The sequence below is a fragment of the Myodes glareolus genome, chromosome 5 (assembly GCF_982192425.1).
Source record: "Myodes glareolus chromosome 5, mMyoGla1.1, whole genome shotgun sequence".
NCBI lineage: Eukaryota > Metazoa > Chordata > Mammalia > Rodentia > Cricetidae > Myodes > Myodes glareolus.
The window spans coordinates 188,345-212,259 of record NC_142030.1 but is presented as its reverse complement, the minus strand read 5'-3'; the positions used below and the strand labels follow the sequence as shown (position 1 = coordinate 212,259).

General features: G+C 36.8%; 1 protein-coding gene across 8 annotated transcripts in view; it reads right to left on the bottom strand.

Moving 5' to 3' along the window:
* The window catches only part of Cr2 (complement C3d receptor 2), a 32,658-nt gene extending 17,897 nt beyond the window's left edge, over nt 1–14,761 (bottom strand). Inside the window, exons 1-12 of one of the 8 annotated variants that reach the window (XM_085687487.2) lie at nt 14,529–14,761; nt 10,266–10,445; nt 8,508–8,607; nt 8,037–8,122; nt 7,112–7,510; nt 5,514–5,690; nt 5,328–5,430; nt 4,617–4,702; nt 3,112–3,504; nt 1,348–1,536; nt 1,168–1,267; nt 436–518 (exon numbers count right to left, since the gene is read on the bottom strand). In XM_085687487.2, the coding sequence (XP_085543613.2) occupies nt 436–518; nt 1,168–1,267; nt 1,348–1,536; nt 3,112–3,504; nt 4,617–4,702; nt 5,328–5,430; nt 5,514–5,690; nt 7,112–7,510; nt 8,037–8,122; nt 8,508–8,607; nt 10,266–10,445; nt 14,529–14,604 (1,972 nt within the window). In that variant the 5' untranslated portion in view covers nt 14,605–14,761. Of the gene's footprint in view, nt 1–435; nt 519–1,167; nt 1,268–1,347; nt 1,537–3,111; nt 3,505–4,616; nt 4,703–5,327; nt 5,431–5,513; nt 5,691–7,111; nt 7,511–8,036; nt 8,123–8,507; nt 8,608–10,265; nt 10,446–14,528 lie in introns of those variants that run through there. The other 7 variants (XM_048439318.3, XM_085687485.2, XM_048439320.3 and 4 more) reach the window with 7 other exon arrangements.
* Between the last annotated feature and the right edge of the window lie 9,154 nt (nt 14,762–23,915).

Sequence of the window (23,915 nt, the reverse complement as noted above, 5' to 3'; positions counted from 1 at the left end):
CTTTATTTTTGAGTATGTCTCCTTTGCTGAATTCTTCGTTCTTGTTACCAAATACACAATCTTCTTTATGTGCATGGCTCAAATTCCCTCACTAAGAACATGAGTCTTTGAGAGAAAGAAAAGTTACTTGCTTCATTTGACTTAAACAGAGTAAAAAGATAACTGAAGGGCATTGCGGTGTAGATCAGACCCTTAAGATTTCTAGTTTTGTTTTATTTTGCTCACGCGTGCTCTCTCTCTCTCCCCCCTACTTTCTTTCTTTCTTCCTTCCTTTCTTCCTTCTTTCCTTCCTTTCTTTCTTACACACACACACACACACACACACACACACACACACACACACACACCCCACACACACACGCTTATAGGAAAGCCAAGGATGCATTGTGTGTGAACCCCTGTATTTCCTTACCAAACCACCATTGTCTTACCTACCTTTACATATTGGCTTCTTGGTCCAAATGGCTTTCTGTTCAACAATTACACACTGACTAGAAGGTTGTCCTTGTAATTGGTATCTGGAGACAGGTTGAAATTTAGTACTATTAGGCAGTTTGTGTTGAAAAACTAGTAAGCTTGACTTTAAATCTACTATAGGTCCATTTAATCTGTACAGTTACCCATTTATTATTCTCTTGCACTACCTCATTCCAGATTATTCCTGAATAACATCTAGGCTCATTCACATTCTTTCTCCTGACTTTATAGTGTGGTGGGACAATTCTGTATTCTGTCAATTATGTTTTAAATAAATACTGATTGCCTAGTAGCCAGGCGGGAAGTATAGGTGGGACAATCAGACAGGAAGTAGAGGCAGGACAATGAGAACAGGAGAATTCTGGGAAGAGGAAAGCCCATTCCCCTGCAGTCCTGCCCAGACACAGAAGAAGGAAATTGTGACTGCCTCACTGAAAAAGGTACCAAGCCATGTGACTAACACAGATAAGAATAATGGGTTAATATAAGTTATAAGAGTTAATAAGAAGCCTGAGCTAATGGGCCAATCAGTAGATTAATGTAGACCTCTGTGTGATTTTTTTGGGGGGACTTAATGATTGCAGGAACTGGATAGCCAAAGGTATACAGAAACCTCAGACAACATTATAGTTTACAGCAGGCACATATAATCTAAGGGCATTAAAATTTACAGACCCTCCTGATACTCACCCTTCATTACAGGAGAAGTGCACAGTTTTGCCAACCTGAAGACCTATAGGTTCTTTTATCTGTCCATTGGGAAACTGTCCTGGAGGTTCACATTTGGCCTCTAGGAAAGAATGGCAAGAATAAGAAGTAAGTCTTGGCAAATATCAGGCCAGTTCTCAGTAGATAGTAAATTTAAGATACCTTTGCATGTGGGGATGACACCATCCCAGTCTCCCGAAGATAAGCACTTAATTGTCTTTTTTCCATCAAGCAAATAACCAGAATCACAACTGTATGTCACAGACAACCCTGGAATAAACTTGGCAACATGCTGTTCTGTACGGTGTCCATGATCGATCTTGGGAAGTGATGGGCACTCTTGAGGGAAATCTTTATACATACACAAAGGAGAAAAGGCCATCAGATAATATATACTTAAGAATCTAGATGCCAGCTTAGAACACAGATCTAAATAAATGGCATGCAATCTTTGATGACCAGTCACCATCAGTTTTCAACTCAATCCCAACCAGATATGGCTTGTTTCCTTTTATGCAAAACAATTGCAATTTTGGGAGGATAGGGTCTCACTAAGCAACCCTGGCTGTCCTGGAACTCTCTATGTAAATCAAGCTATCTTTAACTCACAAAGATCCACCTTCCTCTGCCTCCCAACTGCGGAGATTAAAGGTATGTGCCACTATACCCAGTTTTATTGTTCTATTTTCATTTTTAGTTATATTTTTGCCTTGAGAAAAATTTCAGTTGCTAGAAGGCTCATTTTTATTCATCTTTAAGCCTATCATTCAGAGGGTTACCCTAATAAACATTACTAATACAATTTATCATTATCTTATATATAGCATGCATATAAATATGTACATTATGCATAACACATACTATTCTAATTTCTTTTTATTACTTGATAAAAGTATTAGATTTTTTTCATTTGAATATGTATAGGTTCACCAAAATCTTTAAGGTTTTTTCATAGACAATCCATTTTGACGTTACTGGTAATCAACCTATTGATATATAAGCAAGATAAATATAATTTGTGGTACTTGGGACTGAACTAGGCAAGCACTCTGCCATTGACTTATACCCACAATGCCTTTAGTTACTTTTTATTTTGAGACAAGATCTGGCTAAGTTGCCCAGGCTGGCTTTAAAAACACAGTATGAACCAGGTGGTGGTGGTGCACACTTTTAAACTCAACACTCGGGAGACAGAGGCAGGCTTATCTCTGTGAGTTCGAGGCCAGCCTGGTCTACAAGAGCTAATTCCAGGACAGGCTCCTAAGCCTGTCTCAAAAACAAAATAAACCCTGTCTCAAAAACAAAAATAAAAACAAAAAATTACAGTGTGGCCCAGGCAGGCCATGGACTTGTAATCTCTTACTCAGCCTACTGTGAAGCTGAGATTGCAGCTGTGCCCCAAAGTCAGAGTGCTTCCTATGTTCTATAATCTATTTAGAATTTATCAATATTGTTCTTTATTAAAATGTTTTGATAGTATAATTTTGTCAAATACTGACAATTTCTATGCCCACAGAATTAAACTTAAGAATTAGATTCAGTAACAATATAAACTAGATGAAACATGAATAAAACATTCACAGTAATATGCTAATTGATTTGAAATGCTAGAGCCCAGGAGATGGTGTGAGTAGAGAGTAGATCTCTTGTGAACATGTTTGCAGAGACACCCTGGCATTGGGGATGGGTTCCCAAAAGTCAGCTCAAACTCCAGGGACAAGACCTATACAATTCAGCCTTTGGGAGCATGCAACAAAATAATCTGCCCATAAATGGAAGATCCTTGTCTTCCGTGAGGTTCCACTTCCGTACTCAACACTCTCACAGGTTGGCAGTTCTCAGGCCTTGATGAAGCTTCATTTTCACACTCAACGCTCACAACTGGTAAACCCCAGGCCCTTGACTAGGTTTTATTTCTATACTTACTGCTCTCACAGACTGGCAGTGGTGTTGGTCCCCACTCATTATTTGCTTGGCACCAGACTGTTTTGTTTCCTTTCATGGTGAAGTTGGCTTTACAGGTAAATGTCACAGAATCACCATGTTTGAATGGTAGTGATCCAGATTGTTTACTTTTGAATCCTCCTAGTATGCTGGGCTCTGAACATTCAGAATCTTTATTCAATTTTTCACATACAGGAGGAGGTTTATCCCAAGCGGCCTTCACTTGATCTTTGCTTTTACAAAAAATCGTCTTTTCTCCAATGAGGCGGTAGTTACGTAAACAACTGTACTGCACAACAGTGTCAATGGGTATGGGAAGAGAATAATGGAGTGTCCGAGCATTTTTGACTTCAGGAGGAGGGTCACAAGAAATCTCTGAAAAGTAGAAGAGACCAGATGAGTATATTAATCATTAAGAAAATAAGTAAAAGCTCCAAGTATAGGTCAAGTCACTTTTCAAGAAATATTCCTTAGAAATTGAATGCTTGGCTATGACTTTACTTATAGTGTTTTAATTTCCAAATGCTTATGTTCTTACTTCTTTCTTGATCCTTGTCAAAGAAATCAATATGAATCACTCTAACCAGACAACAAAGAATAGAGAAAATAGAAAAAAATTTATCTAATCTATACTTTCAGGGATTTTTCTATAATATTTTCTACTCTACTTTTAATAAAAAGGAAAAATATGTTAATGACATGCTAATTGCTTGTAGGGAGCCAATGTGGGCTGATTTGGGCTTAATAGCCCTAATTTCAAAACCTCACTGTCATTCAATAGCTGTATGACCTTAGGCAAGTCGTACCCTCCCCTAGCCTCAGCTTCCCAGTCTATAGTTCAGGCTACATAAAGTATGATAAGAATACAGAGAGACAAAAGCATGTGAAATGAGCAGATCCAGTACCCAAAGTACACTAGTTATTCAGTGCCTATTTGAAATATGCGGGTGGCATAGTCACATGAGACACTGTTACCGAAGACACTGCAACCTCATTACAAGTCATTTGTAATACTTTAATCCTGGATACCTTTGAGAAAACCATTTGAGTATTGAGCTCATATTCTTTATACATCCTTAAGAGTATTAGCTGTTAACAGCTACTATGACATATATACATCTTTTCTGGACAAGTTGCAGAATGAATTTCCAGTAATGTCCACTTGACCCTAGATGGAGCTCTTGAGTACAAGACATGACATATGGAGGCACAACCAGAGTTTTAGTACTATGCTTAGTTTTGGGGCTATGCTTAGTTTTGTTACAGGCAATTTTCAAAGCCTTTGTTACTTTGTTTACAGAATCACAATTTAACAAATTTAACAAGTGAACAAATTTAATACTTTTTCCCTGCATTTTTAAAAAGAGAAAAGTGACAAATATCTATTTAAATTACATAGTTGGGTGAGGTGTTTTATTTGATAACTGCATGGGAATACAGAATCAAAAGACAGGATCTGTATTTGATTATGTTTATTTTCTACTCACGTTCACAAACAGGAAACTTATTGTTCCAGATTACTGTCTCTCCTTCTGGGACACACTGACTAGAAGATTTGCCATTTAACTGGAACCTTAAACAATAAGGAGCAGCAAATCATCACTAGAACAACCCATCTTTCAATTGTACAGATTGAATAACTTCTTTCAAGTATTTGTAGGATGGTATGCATTTTAAAATATTTATGACTTAAGAAAAAGCACATAGTTATTTGTGAATCTGCTCCATCAAACAATAAATCAATAATGGATTAAAACATACAAAAATGCATCTTTTCTTTAGAATTCTCCCTCTCCTCTTTAGCATCCACATGTCAAGAGTATCTAGATAATTTTGAGGAAAACAGTCTCAATTCCTATGGAGAAAATAGCAAAGACATTGTTACCCAAACTTATTTCAATGAGTATCACTAAGTCCAAAGTTTTCATTCATTCTCCATAACAGGAGTCTTAATTTGTGAACCAAAACTTTGAATTTCCAGATGATGAAATGACATTTCCTACTTTTGCTGGTCAAGCACAAAATATACACACTTCAAGAAAAGAAAAAGGAATTGGTTAATGACAGAGTTCTTAGTCAGAAAAGGTCAAGAAAAGGAAAGAAAATATAAGACAGTAAAAGCTTAACTAACTTTAGAATTCATATTTTGAAATCGTTATGGGAAACCATCAGGGCAGGACCTATCACGTCACACTCACCCTTTATTACAAACAAAGGAAACCTCTGCCCCAAGTTGGAGATTAGAAGGAAGAAACACACGGCCATTGAGAAGTTGGTTTGGAATGGCATCACATGATTTCACTAGGAAAAAAAAGAGACAGCTTGCACATGAAGAGTCAGGAAACAGTTGAGTTTCCTTTGAATATAGTAGAGTGTCTAGGCACCTTCACATGTTGGGGCTGCATGGCTCCAGGTTCCAAAGGATGTACACTGGACCAAGTTAGTTCCAATGAGATTATAGCCAGGATCACAGGTATATGTCACTTCCTGGCCTACAGAAAAGAATTCCTTATCTTTTTCGTTATAATCACCATGATGGATGTTTTCAGGTGGTAGACATCCTGAAGAAAGAATAGGACCAGAAAGTTCTTTTATTTCTGCAATAAGAACTTTATTCTTCATAACTTACAGCTAGTTGTCTTGTGCTTAGTTGGGTGGGATACAGGGGTTCATAGCAACTCTCCCATACTAAGGCTGAGAAGTAGGGTCATAGAGTGGGCTTAATGTGCCTTTTTCTGCCCAGATGTGAAAAGCCATATGTTTATCTGCATTCTCTTTCTTGATCCATGCCGGTGAATATTACTGTTACTCATTTTCACTTTATTCTATTAAAAAATCTGAGATAGCCTTCCATCAACAGGCTAGAAAAGGAACCAAACTTTTATAACACAAATTTTCCCCACCCAAATCTGCCACATTCTTTTAAGTTAAAAAACAAAGCTTCTGAGCCTTCTGAATTTTGTTGCCAGGCTTTTAAAAAGGCAGACAGTTTATATTAGGAGTAGAAGGAGAGAATGGGGGCCACAGGCTCAAGATAACTATCAGCTTTCTTCCACAAAACTTATTTTCATTATCAAGATGGATCTCTACAAAATTTTGAATCAAATTCTTATCTTAGTCAATTCCATCTTTCAGTATGACCAATATAATGAAGAATTTATCTTCATTTAAATCAAATATAATTATCTAAAACTCTAATGATGAACTTTTGTATTGGGTTTTAAAATTACTTTTATTCTTTAAAAGATGTAATTGTACATATTTATGATAACCCACGTGATGCTTAGATAAGTATATTGTGTAATATGAAAATAAGGGTAAACGTCTGTCTTCTAAAACTTATTTCTTTGCAAGTGAAAACTTTCAAAATCTTTTATTCTAGATTTTAAAATATATATGAAAAGATATAATAAACTGTGGGAATTCTACTGTTTATAGGGACGCTGGAACTTATTTCCCCTATCTAATCTGACTTTTGTTTCTGTTCTTAACAGCATTTGATATATTGTACAATGGAGGCGTCTTTATATGTGTAGAAATTGATTCAGGCCCTCATGCCTGTGTGTGTGTATGTGTATGTATGTGGGAGTGTACACTGATACATATGTATATAGAGGAGATTATCTTATTTTATGAGACAAGGGAACTGGCTCACCAGCTAAGCTAGACTGGCTGCTTGTCAGCAAGCCCTAAGGATCTGTCTGTCTCTGCCTCTCAGATTCTGGGATTATAAGCATGTGCCACTACAAAAGGTATTTTTTAATATATGGGTTTTGTTTATTAAGCTCAAGCCTTCACATTTGTACAAGCACTTTATACACTGAGCCAACTTCCTAGTTCTATATTTTTTGATGAGTCATTATAAAGTGAAGAGAAGTCATATATAATTGTGGTTTGATTTGCGTTTCCCTGATGATTAGTAATGTTAAACATTTTGCCATGTATTTGTTGCCCAGATACCCAAAGTTTCAGCTCAACTTACCCCTGAAGCATGTTGGCAGTGGAGGGCTCCATTTTCTGTTTGGCTGGCACCACACTATACTGCTGCCTTTCATAGTAAAGCCAGGCTTGCACTTAAACATTACTGTGTCATTTAAGAAGAAGGAACGTTTAAATCCAGACTCCACTTCTCCATTTTCAATTTGTGGCACTGGGCACTTGACTATAGGAATACACTGAGGGGGTGGACTGTTCCAGATGCCAACTTGATTGTCTTTGCTGGTGCAATGTATTGACTCCTTACCCACCAGGTCAAACAGTTTTTCCCCATTTTTTCCAACATGGCAATGATACTTTACTACCATTCCATAGAAAAAGGTGTCTCTACTGCTTCTGTAAACGTCCCCATTGGCAATGGCTGGAGGTGACTCACAAGGAATAGCTTTTGAAGGGAAGTAGTTAAGAAAAGAGAGAAGGCATTGAAATGTTATATTTTCTAAAAATTTAGTCTTCATTTTCATAAACCAAACTTAAACTTTACCTACAACTTATTTTTAATAATGAAATTCTGTATTCTGATCAAATAAAAATAAGTCAGAAAGGAAAATACATGGAACTGGCTGATTAAAAAGTCAAAAAGCTATGAGGCCAGACAGAGTACAGAGTCTGTTACTAGAGACTTCTTGGGGTGATCTAATTTTACTTGGTTGCATTTGTCATGTGTAAACTCATGCATATTTTAAATTTAGGAACCTATTCATCACTAAATAACATCATAAAAGAACATTAATGGAATAGTGTGATAGGATTAGAGATCATGGAAGAATATCAGTCAGAGCTGTGTCCATAATAACCCAAACCGAGTGAAATGTCTCAGGCACTCATTTTTATGCGCTGATACCTAGTTTCCCTTTAGAAAGGGATAAGAAAAATTTAGTAGGATGCCATAAAGAGATCATTTTACTCACATTCACAAGTAGGCCTGTCATTATCCCAAATTAGATTATTGTCTGAGAGAATACATGTAGCAGATGAGTCACCAATGAGTCGATATCTGGAGGCAAAGACGTGCTTGATCACATCTGGGTCACACTTAACACTTTAGAAAAGCCTAATTTTTTCCACTTAAAGAATGAGAAAGGGTAGAATAACATGCATGATATAGTGAAATAGTGATAAAGAAGGCTTCTTTAATAGGTTCAACTTTAGAGCAAATGAAGTCTGACTTTCTTGTCAATAACACCGGAGACTTAAAATTGAAGCAAGGTAGCTCCATCTTCTTTCTTTCTAAGGATCCCCTTAACTGAGCAACACTGAAATGTTATTTCTAAAGCATACCAAGGAGGCCATGCTTCTGTTTTTATTCATACTAAAGGGTTTCTGGTTAGAAATATTATTTCTGTATCCATATACCCTGAAGAGGCTTCCTGCCTACTCACCCTGTATTACAAGAATATGTAATTGTTGACCCAAACTTGATACCCATACTTATATTCACAGAGCCATGGAGGAGGTCTCCAGGAGTTGTACAAGATCTACCTACAAGGAAAACAAAACAGGATTTGGGGCGGGGATTGAGAAGACTTTATGCGTTTTTTATTAAATTCCTTGGCTGGACTTGCTGATTGTTCTGTGTATGTTTTCTCAAAGCAATTTTTGAAATTTGTAAAATGTGTGCTTTCTCAAGGAGAAACACTGTTCAAACCCTATTGTCTATATTTCTGTGTATGAAAGAAAACTTTACTTGTGGTCAATTCCATATTAAAAACTCTATGTTCTCATTATTAAAATCTATCAGCTAATGGCATCATTTACCAAGTCTCATATATTAAAAGCCTACAGTCATTATTTCCTCTCTATAACTCATCCTCTAATCCTTCAGTTCAATTAGTTACAAAATTTTAGGGCCTGGATTCCAGAATATCTCCCAAACCACTTACTTTGGCATTTTTATTGTTTTACTGTATTGTTGAGTGGCTGGCCTCCCTTGGTCTAGTACTTCCTCCATAACATGGCATGAGTTTCTTTTCCTTCCTTCCTTCCTTCCTTCCTTCCTTCCTTCCTTCCTTCCTTCCTTCCTTCCTTTATTTTTTTAAGATTTATTTAATTATTGTGTATTCAGTATTCTGCCTGCATGCATGCTTGCAGGCCAGAAGAGGGCACCAGATTTCACTCTAGATGGTTGCGAGCTATCATCTGGTTCCTGGGAATTGAACTCAGGACTTTAGAAGAGCAGGCAGTGCTCTTAACCACTGAGCCATCTCTCTAGCCCAAATTTCTTCTTTTATATATAATATAATTAATATAATAATAAAAATATAATATAAATAAATATAAATATATCAGACTTCCCACTCAAAAAATTATGATGAATTACTACTATTCACAGGAAAAAGTATACAATCTTGGAGTTTATATGTACTCAAACCATACTGATCTTTCTCCAGTTTTTCCAAAGATATCATTTCTGCTGGGTGATGGTGGTGCACACCTTTAATTCCAGCACTCTGGAGGAAGAGGTAGGCATTGCTTTGTGAGTTCGAGGCCAGTTTAGTCTACAAGATCTAGTTCCAGGACACCTAGGACTGTTACACAAAGAAACTCTGTCTAAAAAAAAAAACAAGCAAAAAACTAAAATATCAAAGATACCATTTCCTCCAAATTTCTCTTCAGAAGGCCTCAATATCCCTAATTCTCTTAGACAGCATTTACTTTCCTATGGTTGAATAGCAGTTTACCTCTACTATTAAACAACATCATAAAGCCTGGAGATAGAGTGCTTGCCTCGCCTGAACAACGCCTTGTGTTCAATCCTTGGTTATATGTTATATATGTGTAATTTGTGTTGTCCCTTACACAATCCATTGTCTACTGCTTTACTCATGTTAATTAATAAAAATATCTCTTGAATTAAATGTGGTAAGAATAAGATGAAACTAATGTTATTTTGAATACTAACATTTGATCTCTAACATAATGTAAAAATCATAGAATGATGTCAGAAAGATGATGCTAAACCATGATGATGACTTAAATCCTAGTATTCAGAAAATTTAGGAGTTAAAGGAAACAAAAAGGCTGGGATCACACTTTGCTTGCCATGACATACTAATTTACTTGTCTTTTGTCTGGAAAATGGCATACTATCCTGTACAGATAGAATGATAAAGACAAACATGGCTTGTAGGAATACTCACGATTACAGAACTGCTGAGCATCTGACCACTTGGAGTTCTTTAAGCAGGTGATTAAGAATGGCTTCCCACTATACCCAGGGAGGCATTTGTATTTCCAAGTTGTGTCAACAGCAAACTCAGTCTTATCACTCTCAATATTAGGTTTAGCAAAAGTATATCTTGGCAGCGACTTACACTGACCTAGAAATAAGGACCACAGAAATATCAAAGCTGAGAAAGGCTGAAGTTTCTCTGCTTCTCTCCTGCCACCAATTATTCTAACAAATTTGATCTTTAGACGTATTCTTGTCTGGAGCAAAATTATCTAAGAAAATTATTCTAGTATGGATAGACACAGAGAAATTCAGAGATTCAAAAGCTTTTAAAGCAGAGCAGAGAAATAATATCTGGAGAACTTTTTTCATAAAATTCCAGCCTTTTACAATTTTACAATTTAAAACTGTGGGTGGATTGCTTGTTTTTTTTTTTAATACAGTGAATTCAGGAAAAATAAGAAAAGCATGTAGAACTTCAATAATGAATATATAAAACTTAATATATAACACAAAACTCAGAAAGCAATAGAAGAAAATGAAGGAGGAATGCTGCAAGATGTCAGCATAGGAAAACACTTGTAAGGGTCCAGTGGCTTAGGAAACACTGCCAAGTGACAAATGAGACTTCATGAAAGTATAAAGCATCTGCTCAACAAAAAAAGGTGAAGAGATCATCTACAAAATGGGAGAAAATCTTTGCTAACTAGATATCTGATTAATATCCAGAAAATAAAAGGGAATAAAAGCATAAACATCCAAAATTCCTCATTTATAAGTGAACTAATGGAGTAAACATAGGACTCTTAAATAAAGTATAAAATGTTCAATAAATATGAAAAATGTGTTAAACCTCACTAGTCATCAGAAAAATGACAATAAAAACCACATTAAGGTTTCATCTTTCACTAGTCAGAATGACAGTCATGAAGAAAATAAGTAAACAAATGCTGAAAAGGATTTGTACAAAAAGGAACACTTTTACATTGCTGATGAGACTAAACTAGTCCAGCCACTGTAAAAATCTGTCTGGAGATTTCTCAACAAAATAATAGTAAGTAGTATTTAATAATAACAAAAATAGATCTACCACATGATAATGCACTTTTGTCAATATTTACGCAGAAGAGCCCAAGTCAGCATTCCAGATATACTTGCACATCAATGCTTATTGTAGTACTATTCACAGTGGCTAAGTTATGAAACCAGCCTATGTTCCCAGCAATAGAATAAATTAAGAAAATGTATATCTACACAATGGAACCTTTTCAGCTATCAAGAATGAAGTTATATTGTTTGTAAGAAGATGAATGTGACCAGAGATAATATCAAGTGAATTAAGTCAAATTTAGAAAAGCGAGTATCTCTTTTTTTCTCTCTCATATATATTTGAATGAGATACAAACTGTCTATAGAACAAAAGGTACTAATGGGAGGGGAAAAGATTAATAAGGGGGGGTCATAGGATATCCTCAAAGTATATTATATACTTGCGTGAGACTGGCCTTATATAACCTTATGTAATAAGATAACCTTATGTGATAAAATAGTAATAAAATGATGAGCCTATATACGTTTTGGTGGGGTTGAAGGGAAGTTATGTCAGCTATTTGTACCAGCTATTTTTCTTATCATTGTGACCAAATGCTTGACAGATACAACTTAAGGGAGGGGGGATTAGTTGGCTTATAGTCCAGGGGATACCATTCATTATGATGAGGAAGGCATATGACTGGAGCAGCTTGGTCTTTAGGGGAAGAAAACTTCAATAGCTGCTGGTTACATGACACCAGTCAGGAAGCGGAAAGTTTAGCTGGAAATGGGGAGGAGATATAACCTCCAAGGTCCACTCTCCAGATAGATCTATGGCCTTCTAAAGGTTCTACAGAACAGTTGTAGACTGTTCAGATACATGAGCTAATGGGAGACACATTATAATCAAACAATAATGGGTACAAAAAATAAAAAAATCCTCTGGTTTTATAATAAAAACAAAAAATATACATATAAAATATCTTTAAAAGTTTTTTTTAAGATTTTATTTTTTATTTCATATCTAACAGTGTTTTACCTACATGTGTGTATGTATACTATATGTGATCAGTGACTGCAAAGCCCTTAAGACAGTTATGTATTCCCTAGAACTGGAGTTGCGGGTGATTATGGGGCACCAAGTGGATGCTGGAAACCAAACCTTGTCCTCTGCAAGAACAGCAAGTGCTCTAACTACTGAGCCATCTCTCCAACCTTACAAGCAAAAATCTTATAAATGAAAGCTTTTAGCATAGGATACTAAATTATCAAAGAGATCTTATAAAATCAAATTTACTTTAATTGATTTATATGTGATACCACTTCTACCAGTTATTCTAATTAGATAATAATGTGTGATTATCAAGCATAAATAAGGACAAAGCTAAATTATCTTTCACAATATGGGAAACCATTTACATTCATAAGATTCAATCAGTGGTAACAATACAGACCAAGAAGAATGCAAGATCTGGAAACTACAAAGGAAGAGGGAACTTTATAATGTGACTTTCCATGTCAAAAAGAGGCAAGAATTTTTCTTTCTGGGTGAGGATTAATGGAAGTCTCATCTCTGGTAAAGAGACCTTGGACTTTTACTGAAACTACCCACCTCCCAGGCCTCAGTACAGAATCTCCAAAGACTGGATTCTCCTCCAATCAGAAAGGCAAAGGAGCAGTGACTTGTCTCACTGGCTAAAGACACGGCTGTCTAACCTGACTGAACAATTGAGTTCAATCCCTGGAGCCACAGGTGAAAGGAGAGAGCTAACTCTTTTTAAACAGTCCCTGACATCCAAGCACATGCCATTGAATGCATACCCTCCAGTAAACAAATAAATACAAGTAATAATTTTTCAAATTGCATGATATGGGTTTTCTTAACAGTCCCTGTTCCCTCTTTACCTCTTTCTCGCATCAGAGTGAAGATCAGAGCAGCGACTATAACACAGAAAATGTTTCTGGAGGACAGGGTGCAGTGAACTACTTAGATCTAAGGGGCTTTACATGGATGATTTAGAAATCCTTTGGAAGTAGATGAAGGATTTATGAATGGGATGAATATAAATCTGAAAAGCTGACCAGAAATCAGGAACGGGGTGGGAGACCATTATTGAGAATTATCATCAAATGCCTTAACACTGGGACTCTGAATATCTAATAGCTGACTTTTTAAAATGAGAGTTATGTATGTTAAGGAAAATATGGTACTAAGCATAAAACATTCATCAGTGAACATAAAACGAGGTCCAGTCATCCCTAGAACTTGTTTTCCAGTAGAAGTTGTACCATTTAATGACTAGATTCACCATTAACTGCTAATTGCTACACTTGAAAGTGTCAACAATCAAGTACCGTGACCTAATTTCCCCAGCAGCCCATGATTTCTCACAGCTCTGTGGGACGGTAGCACAGCTTATTTCTAACTTCATTTCATATGTGAGAAGTTGAGTGGTCGGGGCTCTAACCGACTTTCTAACATTTACCCAGCTATTGATATTTGCTTATAGTAAATATTTTATAACCTATGAATATATTCACTACGAGAATAAATTATATCACGACTTGCCAAAATTCACCCAGCTATTGAGGTTGTCTTATAACCTATGTCTTCACTACCAGAGCAAACTATACTACTTTAAAAGCAAGCCAATCTGTGAAACAAAAACAATAAAAAACAAAAACTGTTACAGAGAACATTGAAGGAGAACCTATGTAAGCACACACTGCTACAGAAGTCACAGTCTTAAATATCCTATCAAAGTCAAACAAAATCTGAGAGCCATACTGGAGAATCAGGCATTATTCTTTAAGAAAAGCAGGGACTCAACAACCCTTCCATGGCTAGAGAGGATTTCTACATGCACAGAAGCACATGAGCCCTATGATCCTTGAACACAGCTCTTGGCTGAATTCTCAAGAGGCTGGGAGCCTGAGAGAGAGAGAACCACCAAACAGCGGCAACAATCATTCAAAAGCGCCCACGCGTGGCTCAGGTTTCAGTGGTGGTGGTCCAGTTCCCAGAAGAGGTGGGGCCATTCTGCTTCAAAGACTGACTGAGTCTCCCAAGTTGTCAGGGACAGACAAGTATCCAGAAGGGCCCCCATATCCCTGGTTTGGTCTCTAACCTTTGTGTAGGTGCAGAAAAATTTCTAGCCCTGAAGGAGTTCCCTTATCTGCACTCCCGTGCCCAGCTCACCAAGAACTCCTGGCGCGATGAGAGTGAAGAAAACCCAGAGCGAACCCAAGGCTCCCATGCCACCGCAGCGGCGCATCAGAAGGTTGCTTTCTGAGTGTTCTGAGTCTCCAGCAAGGATAGGGGGATTTGGCTAAGTGCCGGCGGCGTCTGGCTGTAAGCTGTGGGGAAGGACCATTAAATAGCGTCTGCTCCGCGCTGGGTACTGAAGACTTGTGGGGCACATCTGCAGGTGGCCAGGGGCGGAAGAGGCAGGGAGGGCGGCCCCGGATAAATCTGCTTTTGGCTCAAACTGAGTCCTGCTCAGCGCCTGGCTTGCCTACTTTTTGTTGACTGTGCAACCACGTACATTAACCTTTTCTCTGCCTAGATCTGAAACATTTCACAAAATAATACTAATCTACAATATTCGTATGTTGTGTCAATTTACAGTATTGTATTCATTAAACCTGCTTTGCATTTTGTTCCAGTAAATTCATTTCCAAACCCAATTAATATAGTCAACTCTCAGTTTGAGAAAACAACCTAAAGTGGCTTACTTAAAGTGGAAATTCAGGAATTACACTGCCTGGCATTGCAGTCTTTTTACTCTAGTGTAAGTAGTGAAAATTTTAATTTCTGTATATCTATAAAGGGGTTTCCTAAAGGGTAATATTTTAGAAATTTTGTCTCTCTATCGGTTAAAAAGTATATAAAAGTATATATCTTTGACTATGTAATTATCTTATGTAATTGCTACATTTGATATTTTAATAAATTATAGGCATTTATCTCTCCTTTATTTTAATGTGTAGTTCTTAAAAAATAAGGGCATGTTTCCACAATTATAATACAATGATTAATTGCAAGACACCAATATTGGTACATTTCTATTTTATAATTTTTACTGTATTCAAATTTTGATGATTACATCAATAGTCTGTAATGGCAAAATAAGAACAACAAAACTATACACCCTCAGGATCATATATTTGATTCTTGGGTCTCTTTTTTTTAATTTGAAAAAAAAATCTCATTTTTTAATTGAGTTAATTATAGTTTTAATGTTTAGTTTCTTGAGTTCTTTATATATTTTGGAGATCAGACCTTTGTCTGATGCAGGGTTGGTGAAGATCTTCTCCAAATCAGTAGGTTGCCTTTTTGTCTTAATGACAGTGTCCTTTGCTTTACAGAAGCTTCTCAGTTCAGGAGGTCCCATTTATTCACTGTTGCTCTTATTGTCTGTGTTACTGGGGTTTTGTGTAGGAAGTGGTCTCCTGTGACCATGTGTTGTAGACTACTTCCCACTTTCTCTTCTATCAGGTTCAATGTGTTCAGATTAATATTGAGGTCATTAATCCATTTGGACTTGAGTTTTGTGCATGGTCATAGATATAGATCTATTTTCATTCTTCTACAGGTTGACATCCAGTTATGCCAGCACCATTTGTTGAAGGTGCTTTCTTTCTTCCATTGTATACTTTTAGCTCCTTTGTCGAAAATCAGGTGTTCATAGGTTTGTGGGTTAATATCCGGGTCTTCTATTTGATTCCATTGGTCGACTTTTAATGTCTAGTTTCTTCACCATAGAACCTTCATCCGGCGATGGATGGAGATAGAGACAGAGACCCATACCGGAGCACTGGACTGAGCTCCCAAGGTCCAAATGAGGAGCAGAAGGAGGGAGAACACGAGCAAGGAAGTCAGGATCACGAGGGGTGCATTCACCCACTGAGACGGGATCTAATGTGAGCTCACCAAGGCCAGCTGAACTGGGAGTGATGGAACACGTGATCAAACCGGACTCTCTGAATGTGGCTGTCAATGAGGGCTGGCTGAGAAGCCAAGGACAATGGCACTGGGTTTTGATTCTACTGCATGGACTGGCTTTGTGGGAGCCTAGTTTGTTTGGATGCTCACCTTCCTAGACCTGGATGGAAGGGGGAGGTTCTTGGACTTCCCACAGGGCAGGGAACCCTGACTGCTCTTAGGACTGGAGAGGGAGAGGAGAGGGAGTGGGGGGAGTAGGAGGGAAATGTGAGGTGGGGAGGAAGTGGAAATTTTTAATAAATAAAAAAATTAAAAAAAAAATCTCCCAGAGTATTTTGTGTGTGTATGTGTGTGTGTGTGTGTTGTAGTATGTGATTGTACGTGTTCATGTGTTTACACATGTGCATAAAGATGTATATGGAGACTAGAGGCTAATGTCAATGTTTTTCTTATCTGCTTTCCACTCTCTTGTTTGAGGCAAGGTCTCTCTCTGAACCCCAAACTTGCAGATTATGCTAGGCTGGCTGCTTAGTGAGTTCCATTTGCCTGTTTCCGCCTCCCTTGTGCTAGGATGACAGGTATACTGGGTGTAGCTTTTTACCTGGATTCTGGAAATTTGAACTCAAACCCTGGTGCTGGTATTGACTGAGCCCTCCCCAATTCCTGGATCGGAAACTATGTTGTTCTTTCATTGTTTGTCTTTGATATCTTTGAAGTAATTATTTTTCTAGAATGGCACTCAAAGTATTTGTCTATTATACAGTATGGTAACAAATTACCCTATGATTATTGGTGGCTTAAAGTGAGACTTAATAGTACTTTTTAATTTCTGAAGTCATAATTTGGAGGAATTTAGCTGGACTGGACATCTTCTCCAATACTGTGGTCAAAATGATAGCTGGAACTGCAGCTATCTGGATGACTGAGATAGGAAAAACACACAGAAGATGCACAGTCAGTGGCTGTTGGCTGGATTCCTCATTTCTTCATCATGTGTATGTGGAAAATGGACTCTTGAGTTATAGGGGTTGAAACTTCTTCCATTATGAGAGACAGCTAACTTATTTCAGATCAAGAAGAACAAAAGTCAGAATGCCTTTCATGATTCTCAGAAGTCATAATATTTTCAGAACAAAGATCAGTTCTTCTCAGTGCCAGACACTATGCATGGATGGGGATACTGGGAGTCAAAGATGAAGAGGGACCATCCTGGAGACTGGTTGCCAACATCACTCAGTTTGGTTTTATATAATGTTTCTTCACAATTAGATTGAAATTTTGCATTTCTTGGCAGAGATATCAGAGGATGGATGCTCTCGTTTGTTTGTATGTACATGTTACCTGATGGTCCTTTTATTGGTAGTGGTCACCTTTATCATATAAACAGGTTTTTACAGTTAAGTAATTATTATCCCCTTATTATTGACAAGTATTTTGGGGGAGGAATCTTTCAAAACTATATAAACACTTCATTTAAAAATCAAAATTTCACCTGCTAATTTTTGCTCATTAATAATTTTTTTATCTTACTCAATTACTACTTTATGACTCCTGTATGATAGTCAGCCGTTACATTTATATTCATTAATTGATATTCCACTGAAAAGACTTTCTCATCTATTCATTTATTTATTAATTTTTCTATATAAAATCACCACGGAACCAGTATCTATATCAATGTGAAATTACTTATTTAGTGAGCCATCATCTTTTATTGAAGTTATTTAATTCATAAATTGTACTTGACTTGCCCTGTATGAGATCTCAAAATAGTCCCTGTTTCTCTTTTGTCCAATTCTTATAAATTTCTGAGTACTTCAATTTGTGATTTTCTAGATCCACCACTGGAATTTCCTCTTTCTCTAAGGAATATTGGCTCTTCTTCTTTTTTTTTTTAAATCAGTGTACACGTTTTCATTTTGCTTTTATTGTCATGGTTAGACTCTAAACCCTGAACACTGCATTCATTGTTAGTGGAGTACCACTGCTTCTTTACCTTCTTTGCAGACAAAATGAGAAAAAGCATAAAGCTGTAGTCTAGTCCTATGTCTCTGTAAACTTTTTCCTTCTTTACATCTGCCATTGATCTATGTTACGTCTTCTAATTCCAGTCTCTGACTATAGATTTCCCCATCTTTCCTTCTGTCTCATTTGTAACTCTGTCCTCCAAAGGCAAATCACTTAGTTCCACAATATACTTATTTATTTGTTCTACAGAAAAATAAGTTTAAGAGTTGCTAAATTTATCATGGTAAAATGAAACCTGGAAAATTTTTAAGTTTTATTTTATTTGTGCCCTGAAAGCATAGAAACCACTAATCTTCAACTCACAGTATTCTCTTCCATTCCGGAACATAGAGGAACCCTAAACTGCTTAAGTTAACTAGCCTTCTCCAGTGCAATTATGTCAATCATTTATATTGGCTTATTTTCCTTTGTATTACATTTTAGTTTATTTCTCATCATTTTTACTTAGAAAACACACAGTTTTAAATATAAAAACTGTTCAAAATGTATGATCAGAGAAGTACTCTCCTTTTTTATTGTATTTTCACCTACTGGCTATAGGTAATATATTTCAGTATTTTCTTGTTTATCTATTTTATTTTTTCCCCAGTGAGCAAACACATAATTGTGTTCTTATTTCTTTTTCACATGTAAAAGAAAGTATGCTATTGCTTAGGGTTATAACCCTAACCTTCCTTTATTTTCCTTCACTTAACAAATGCATTAGACTTCACTCCTTATACAGTAAGAGATACTCCTTACTCTCTTTATTGATGCATGGTACTTCGCTGAATGGATGTACTATGACTTATTCAACCATTTTTATATGAATACATAAGGCTATTCAATAAAAACTCTCAATATTAACAGTTTCCATTCTGCACAGAGTAACAGATTAGATTAGGAAACAGGATTTATCTTTTTATTTTTATGTTTCTGTTGTTGAATGTATACCTTCAATTAAAAACTCTCCGAATGAAATTGCTTGATCAAATGGAAAACATGTATATAGTTTTATTAGCTAATGACAAATTCCTTTTTAAAAAAGTTATTTCAACTACAGAGAATTGGAAGCATGGAGTGGGAGTAGGGGAGAGGGTGGAAGGTGAGAAGGGAGGAAGGAAAGAGAGTGGGAAAAATACATAGCTCAATAAAAAAGTTTTAAAAATTTGTGTAAACATTCATTCTATTGTAGAACTCTGACATTTAGACATGACATGACTGCTGTTTTAAAAAAATCACAACATCTGTAATTATACATAGTAATCTCATAAACATGCAAAGTCCCACTCCTCTGTGAGAATATGCAAGTGGTAAACATTTGGTAATGAGGAAGACTTTTTTTCTTCAATTATATCTCCACTGTAAGCCTGTGCTCCTGCCAGGAACAACATTTAAACTCATTTGTTCACCAAGTTAGACTTATTTGGAATATTTCATGGATTATAGCATTGGTACCTTATACTGGATGAAAAGTATTTGTTCATGTTTTCCTAAGAAAAGTCAACACAACAGGTAGCATATAAATTGGGTTTGTAAGGTGTGTCTCCACTGTAAGTACTCAGGTGGGGATAAAGAAAGGGAAGGCAGATGATGAAGTCTATTTTAGTCCCTGCAAAACAAAAGTGAAAGAATATGTCAAGAAAAAGTCTCTAGGGGAAGGAAATTTGACAGGAAGCTGAATCTAATGCTCATGAACCTTCAGAAGGCTTTAAAGTTTAAATAACAGTTCAATAAAGGTGCAGAAAAAGTGTGTGTTTCATATTATGCCCTCTGTGAAGATGAGGATGAGAGCCATCCCAGCCATTCTGCTAAAGGAGTAGCCAAGTTTCTCACAACTGAGGGCTAGACAAGGCACCTTGAGGTCCTCTGTGAAAGTGTAAAATACTTGTACATTAGCGAATGTGGAAACTGAGTGTACGTTGATTATGACAACTCCTAGGGTGCTGGAACAATGAGCAGTAGTGGATGGACACAGAGATAGAACAGTCAAAATGAAAAAGGGCATTGCTTGCCCCAAGGGAGGTGATTATCTCTCTTAAGAGCATACTGTGAACATTTTTCTCTTGCCAGAAAATATACTGGAGATGGATATACTGATAAGACACCTTCTACATACCATGGTTGGAGAGTTTCTCCTGGGAATAAGAATTTTAAATTAGTCATGTGTTGTTGGGTGAATTGAGTATCTGAAGGGAGGTAAATAAGAATACAGGTGTCATGAGAAATATGAAGTTACAGAAATCATCAAACATTTAGAAAAGGTAGAGATTATTTGTCCCTCTTGAACCCCTTTTGCAAACCTTATGGGGCCAGTAAATAAACTAGGTGATTCATGAAAAATGGCCATGGATTATAGACAACTAAATGAAGTTGTGCCTCTCATGCATTCTAGTACTCAACATTGCTCTTTTGACAAAAAAAAAAAAATTGCAAGTAACGGAACACTTCCATGTTGCACTGGACAATGTTAGCATTTTTTTTGTTTTTTGTATTCCTTCCACATCTCCAAGCTTGGAATAGATAGCAACTCACTTTCCTCAAGTTTATCTTCAGGGTCCTACTGTTTGTCATGGGCATTGTTTTCTTTATCCTGCAAGTCCTGTAATCGGCGTCATTATATAACTTATACAAGTTTATATAATGGCATCCTTTCAGGGTCTTCAAGATTTAGAAAAGTACCTTTAAGTTACACAAATGTACCTATAGAAGTGAGGATAAGAAGTCAGTCTATACAAAGCATGAGGGTCAGGCACAATTGTGAAATTCTTTGGAGTATGATGGTCAGGTAAGTTCTGTCTAACACCTGACAAGTTTGTTGAAACAAATTTACATCAGCCTGTGCAGTGGCTGTGAATGCAAAACAGCTGCAGGTATTTTGGGGGATTTTTAGAGGAACTGCTTCACTGTCACAGCCATCTTGTTTTAAATGCCCATCCTTTATATGATTTGATGAGGAGTCCCACATGGGATACAGACAGTAATACATCAAGAGGCTTTGGAGAAAGCTAGAATCATTGGAGAACAGGCTAATTTGTATGCCTCAATACTTTTGATGATAAATTTATGGTGCAAGTTAATAGAAGCTCAAAGGATTACATCTAGAACCCAGATAGAAAAACCAAGTAAACAACTTCTATAGAATGCTGATCCTAGTCATGGAAAGAGATAGACACTCAGATTTCACACTAGGACAACAATTATTAGCACTATAGAAGGCATTTCAATAGACAGAATCCTTTGTAGATTCAATTTCAGTAGTAGTTAAAACAGCATATCTAATTTTGCGCCAGACTCAATTCTGTGATAGCATAGAATCAAACTCTGCAAAAATGGCAAAAATATTTATAGCAATGTGATTTGGTGTCTGTGAGTGCTACAACCAATGCCATACAGGCTGTGCTGTGACCAGTGTTCTTTCAAGTTGCTGAGCCCCCTAGAATTAATGAAACCAAAACCCAAGCCACACGAAGTATTGTATGGAATTCTGGCCATGTCTGTTATTGCCTGGTGCACTGATGGTATCATGAAGGGCACCAGAGAAGAAGGAATGGCAACACCAATACAAATGAATACAGATACCGTATAGTTTACCTTCTAACTGTTCCAAATGACATACTGATTTAATACCCTTTGCTGTTTGCTGTTTCCCTTCTTCCCAAAAGAGGTAGGCAGATAGATAGAGGGAGTTTTGGAGAACACTTGGAATAAACATACTGGAATCTGGGAAAAGGGAGCTCTTCTCAGGCTCAGAGTTTGCTTTCAGTCAAGCACAAGCACCACATGATAATTTATAAATATAACTTTATACCATATTCTTCACAGTATAGCTCCCTTTAAATTTCTCATACTCCTGTTACTTGCTGAAAGTGGGCCCAATTAAGCACATTGTTCATGAAGCCACACTTGACGGATTCATTTCTTTGGTCTGCTCTTACCCCATCTGGGTGCTCCAGACAAAAAAATCATGCAACACATTCCTATGAGGAATAAATAAGAGCACCTGTGTCCACTGAGTCTTGTGTTATTTTCTTATAAAATAGTATTTTACTAATTTATTGAGATTTTCATACAATATAGTTTGATCATATTTATCCCTTCCTTCCAGCTCACCCAGATTCATCCTCACATCATTCCCAACCAACTTCATGTTCCAAAAAGAAGCCCAATTTTTACAACCCAAATATTTTTGGGTGGCTAGCCACCTCCTGGAGTGTGGTCAAACCCTTAAAGAAAACTGATGCTCCTTCTTTCAAGGACTTGAATTGCTATGTATTGCCAAGAACACAGATAGGCATACTGCTTGGTCAACAGCCCACAGATTGCTTTAAGATAAATAGACCAGTTTCTTCAATACTTAGTTTTTCCTAGTCAAATATTTTGAAAGTCATTTGGGGGTTCCTGTCATTACATGAATATGGGATATCTACAATGCTTTACTATCTAAACCCATGACTTGCAATGTGGGTATGCTGCATACAACATAAAAGTTATATGTACACAATTAAAATAAACTTATAAAGACTTCTTGCAAAAGCATTTTTGTCAGTTAGCTTAAAGAGCGAAGAGGAACTGCTTATTTTAGGGGATTTCCATGCTGTCATGTGGGGTACAGAATGTTGATCCCTTAAGAGTGAAAGAAGTTCATTCATATCATTAAAAAAAAGGTTCTTTCCTTTTTGGAAATTAGAATTAATGTGGTATTAAATGAGAAGAATCAGTCTAAACCATGGTTATGATTTTTCTTTTCCCCTCTCCCAACCCATCTGTTAGTGGATGGGTATTTAAATAAATACCTTCTAAAAGTACCACAGGATACTTAAATTTCTTTAATTTTGATTTTTATTTATATGTATGCATGTAAATTTATGGTGTGTGTGTGTGTGTGTGTGTGTGTGTGTGTTTGTGTGTGTGTGTCCACAAATGCAAGAAAAGGGAACTGGGTTCTAGAACTTTAGTTAAAGGCAACTGTAAGTCAGGCAATGTGGAAAGCAAACTTGGGCACTCTGGGAGAGCAGAAAGTGCTCTTGGCCATGAAACCATCTCTCCAGCCCTACCTCAGAATACTTCTATCTGAACTGTATATGAAAATGCTTGAACATATATTGCAGCCTTAAAACAAGATGCTGTTGGTGGTAGTGATAATGGGATGTGGTGATTTGGAGAATATTGGGCAAGGACATTTATATGAGCTTTCTGGTACTTAGCACTGCAGGCATTTCATAATCATTTCTGTTTTTATCCCTATGAGGTCAAGACAAAGGATATTTTTCTGTCATTTGGAGCCACTTTCCTGCAAAACTCATGGATTTTTATAACCTGTTTGACCATATTTAATCTGTTTCAGGCATTTTATTTTTGGGGTGCTAAAGCAAAGTATTGGCCATTCATAGTTTCTAGATATGCAGAATAACCAAGCAAACTACTCTTGGGTCCTCAGTTATGGTGATTGGTACCATCATGACATCCTATGTCTGTCTTCTGACCATGATCCAGAAGAGCAGTGAAAGCCAGGAAGTAGCGCGAGAGGATGTCCCCATGCTCTAGACATCAACACTCATTCTTAGTTGTCTTTGTTTCTCCTATTTGATATTTATCCAACTTTTTGTCTAAACAGAGATCATTGACCTCTAG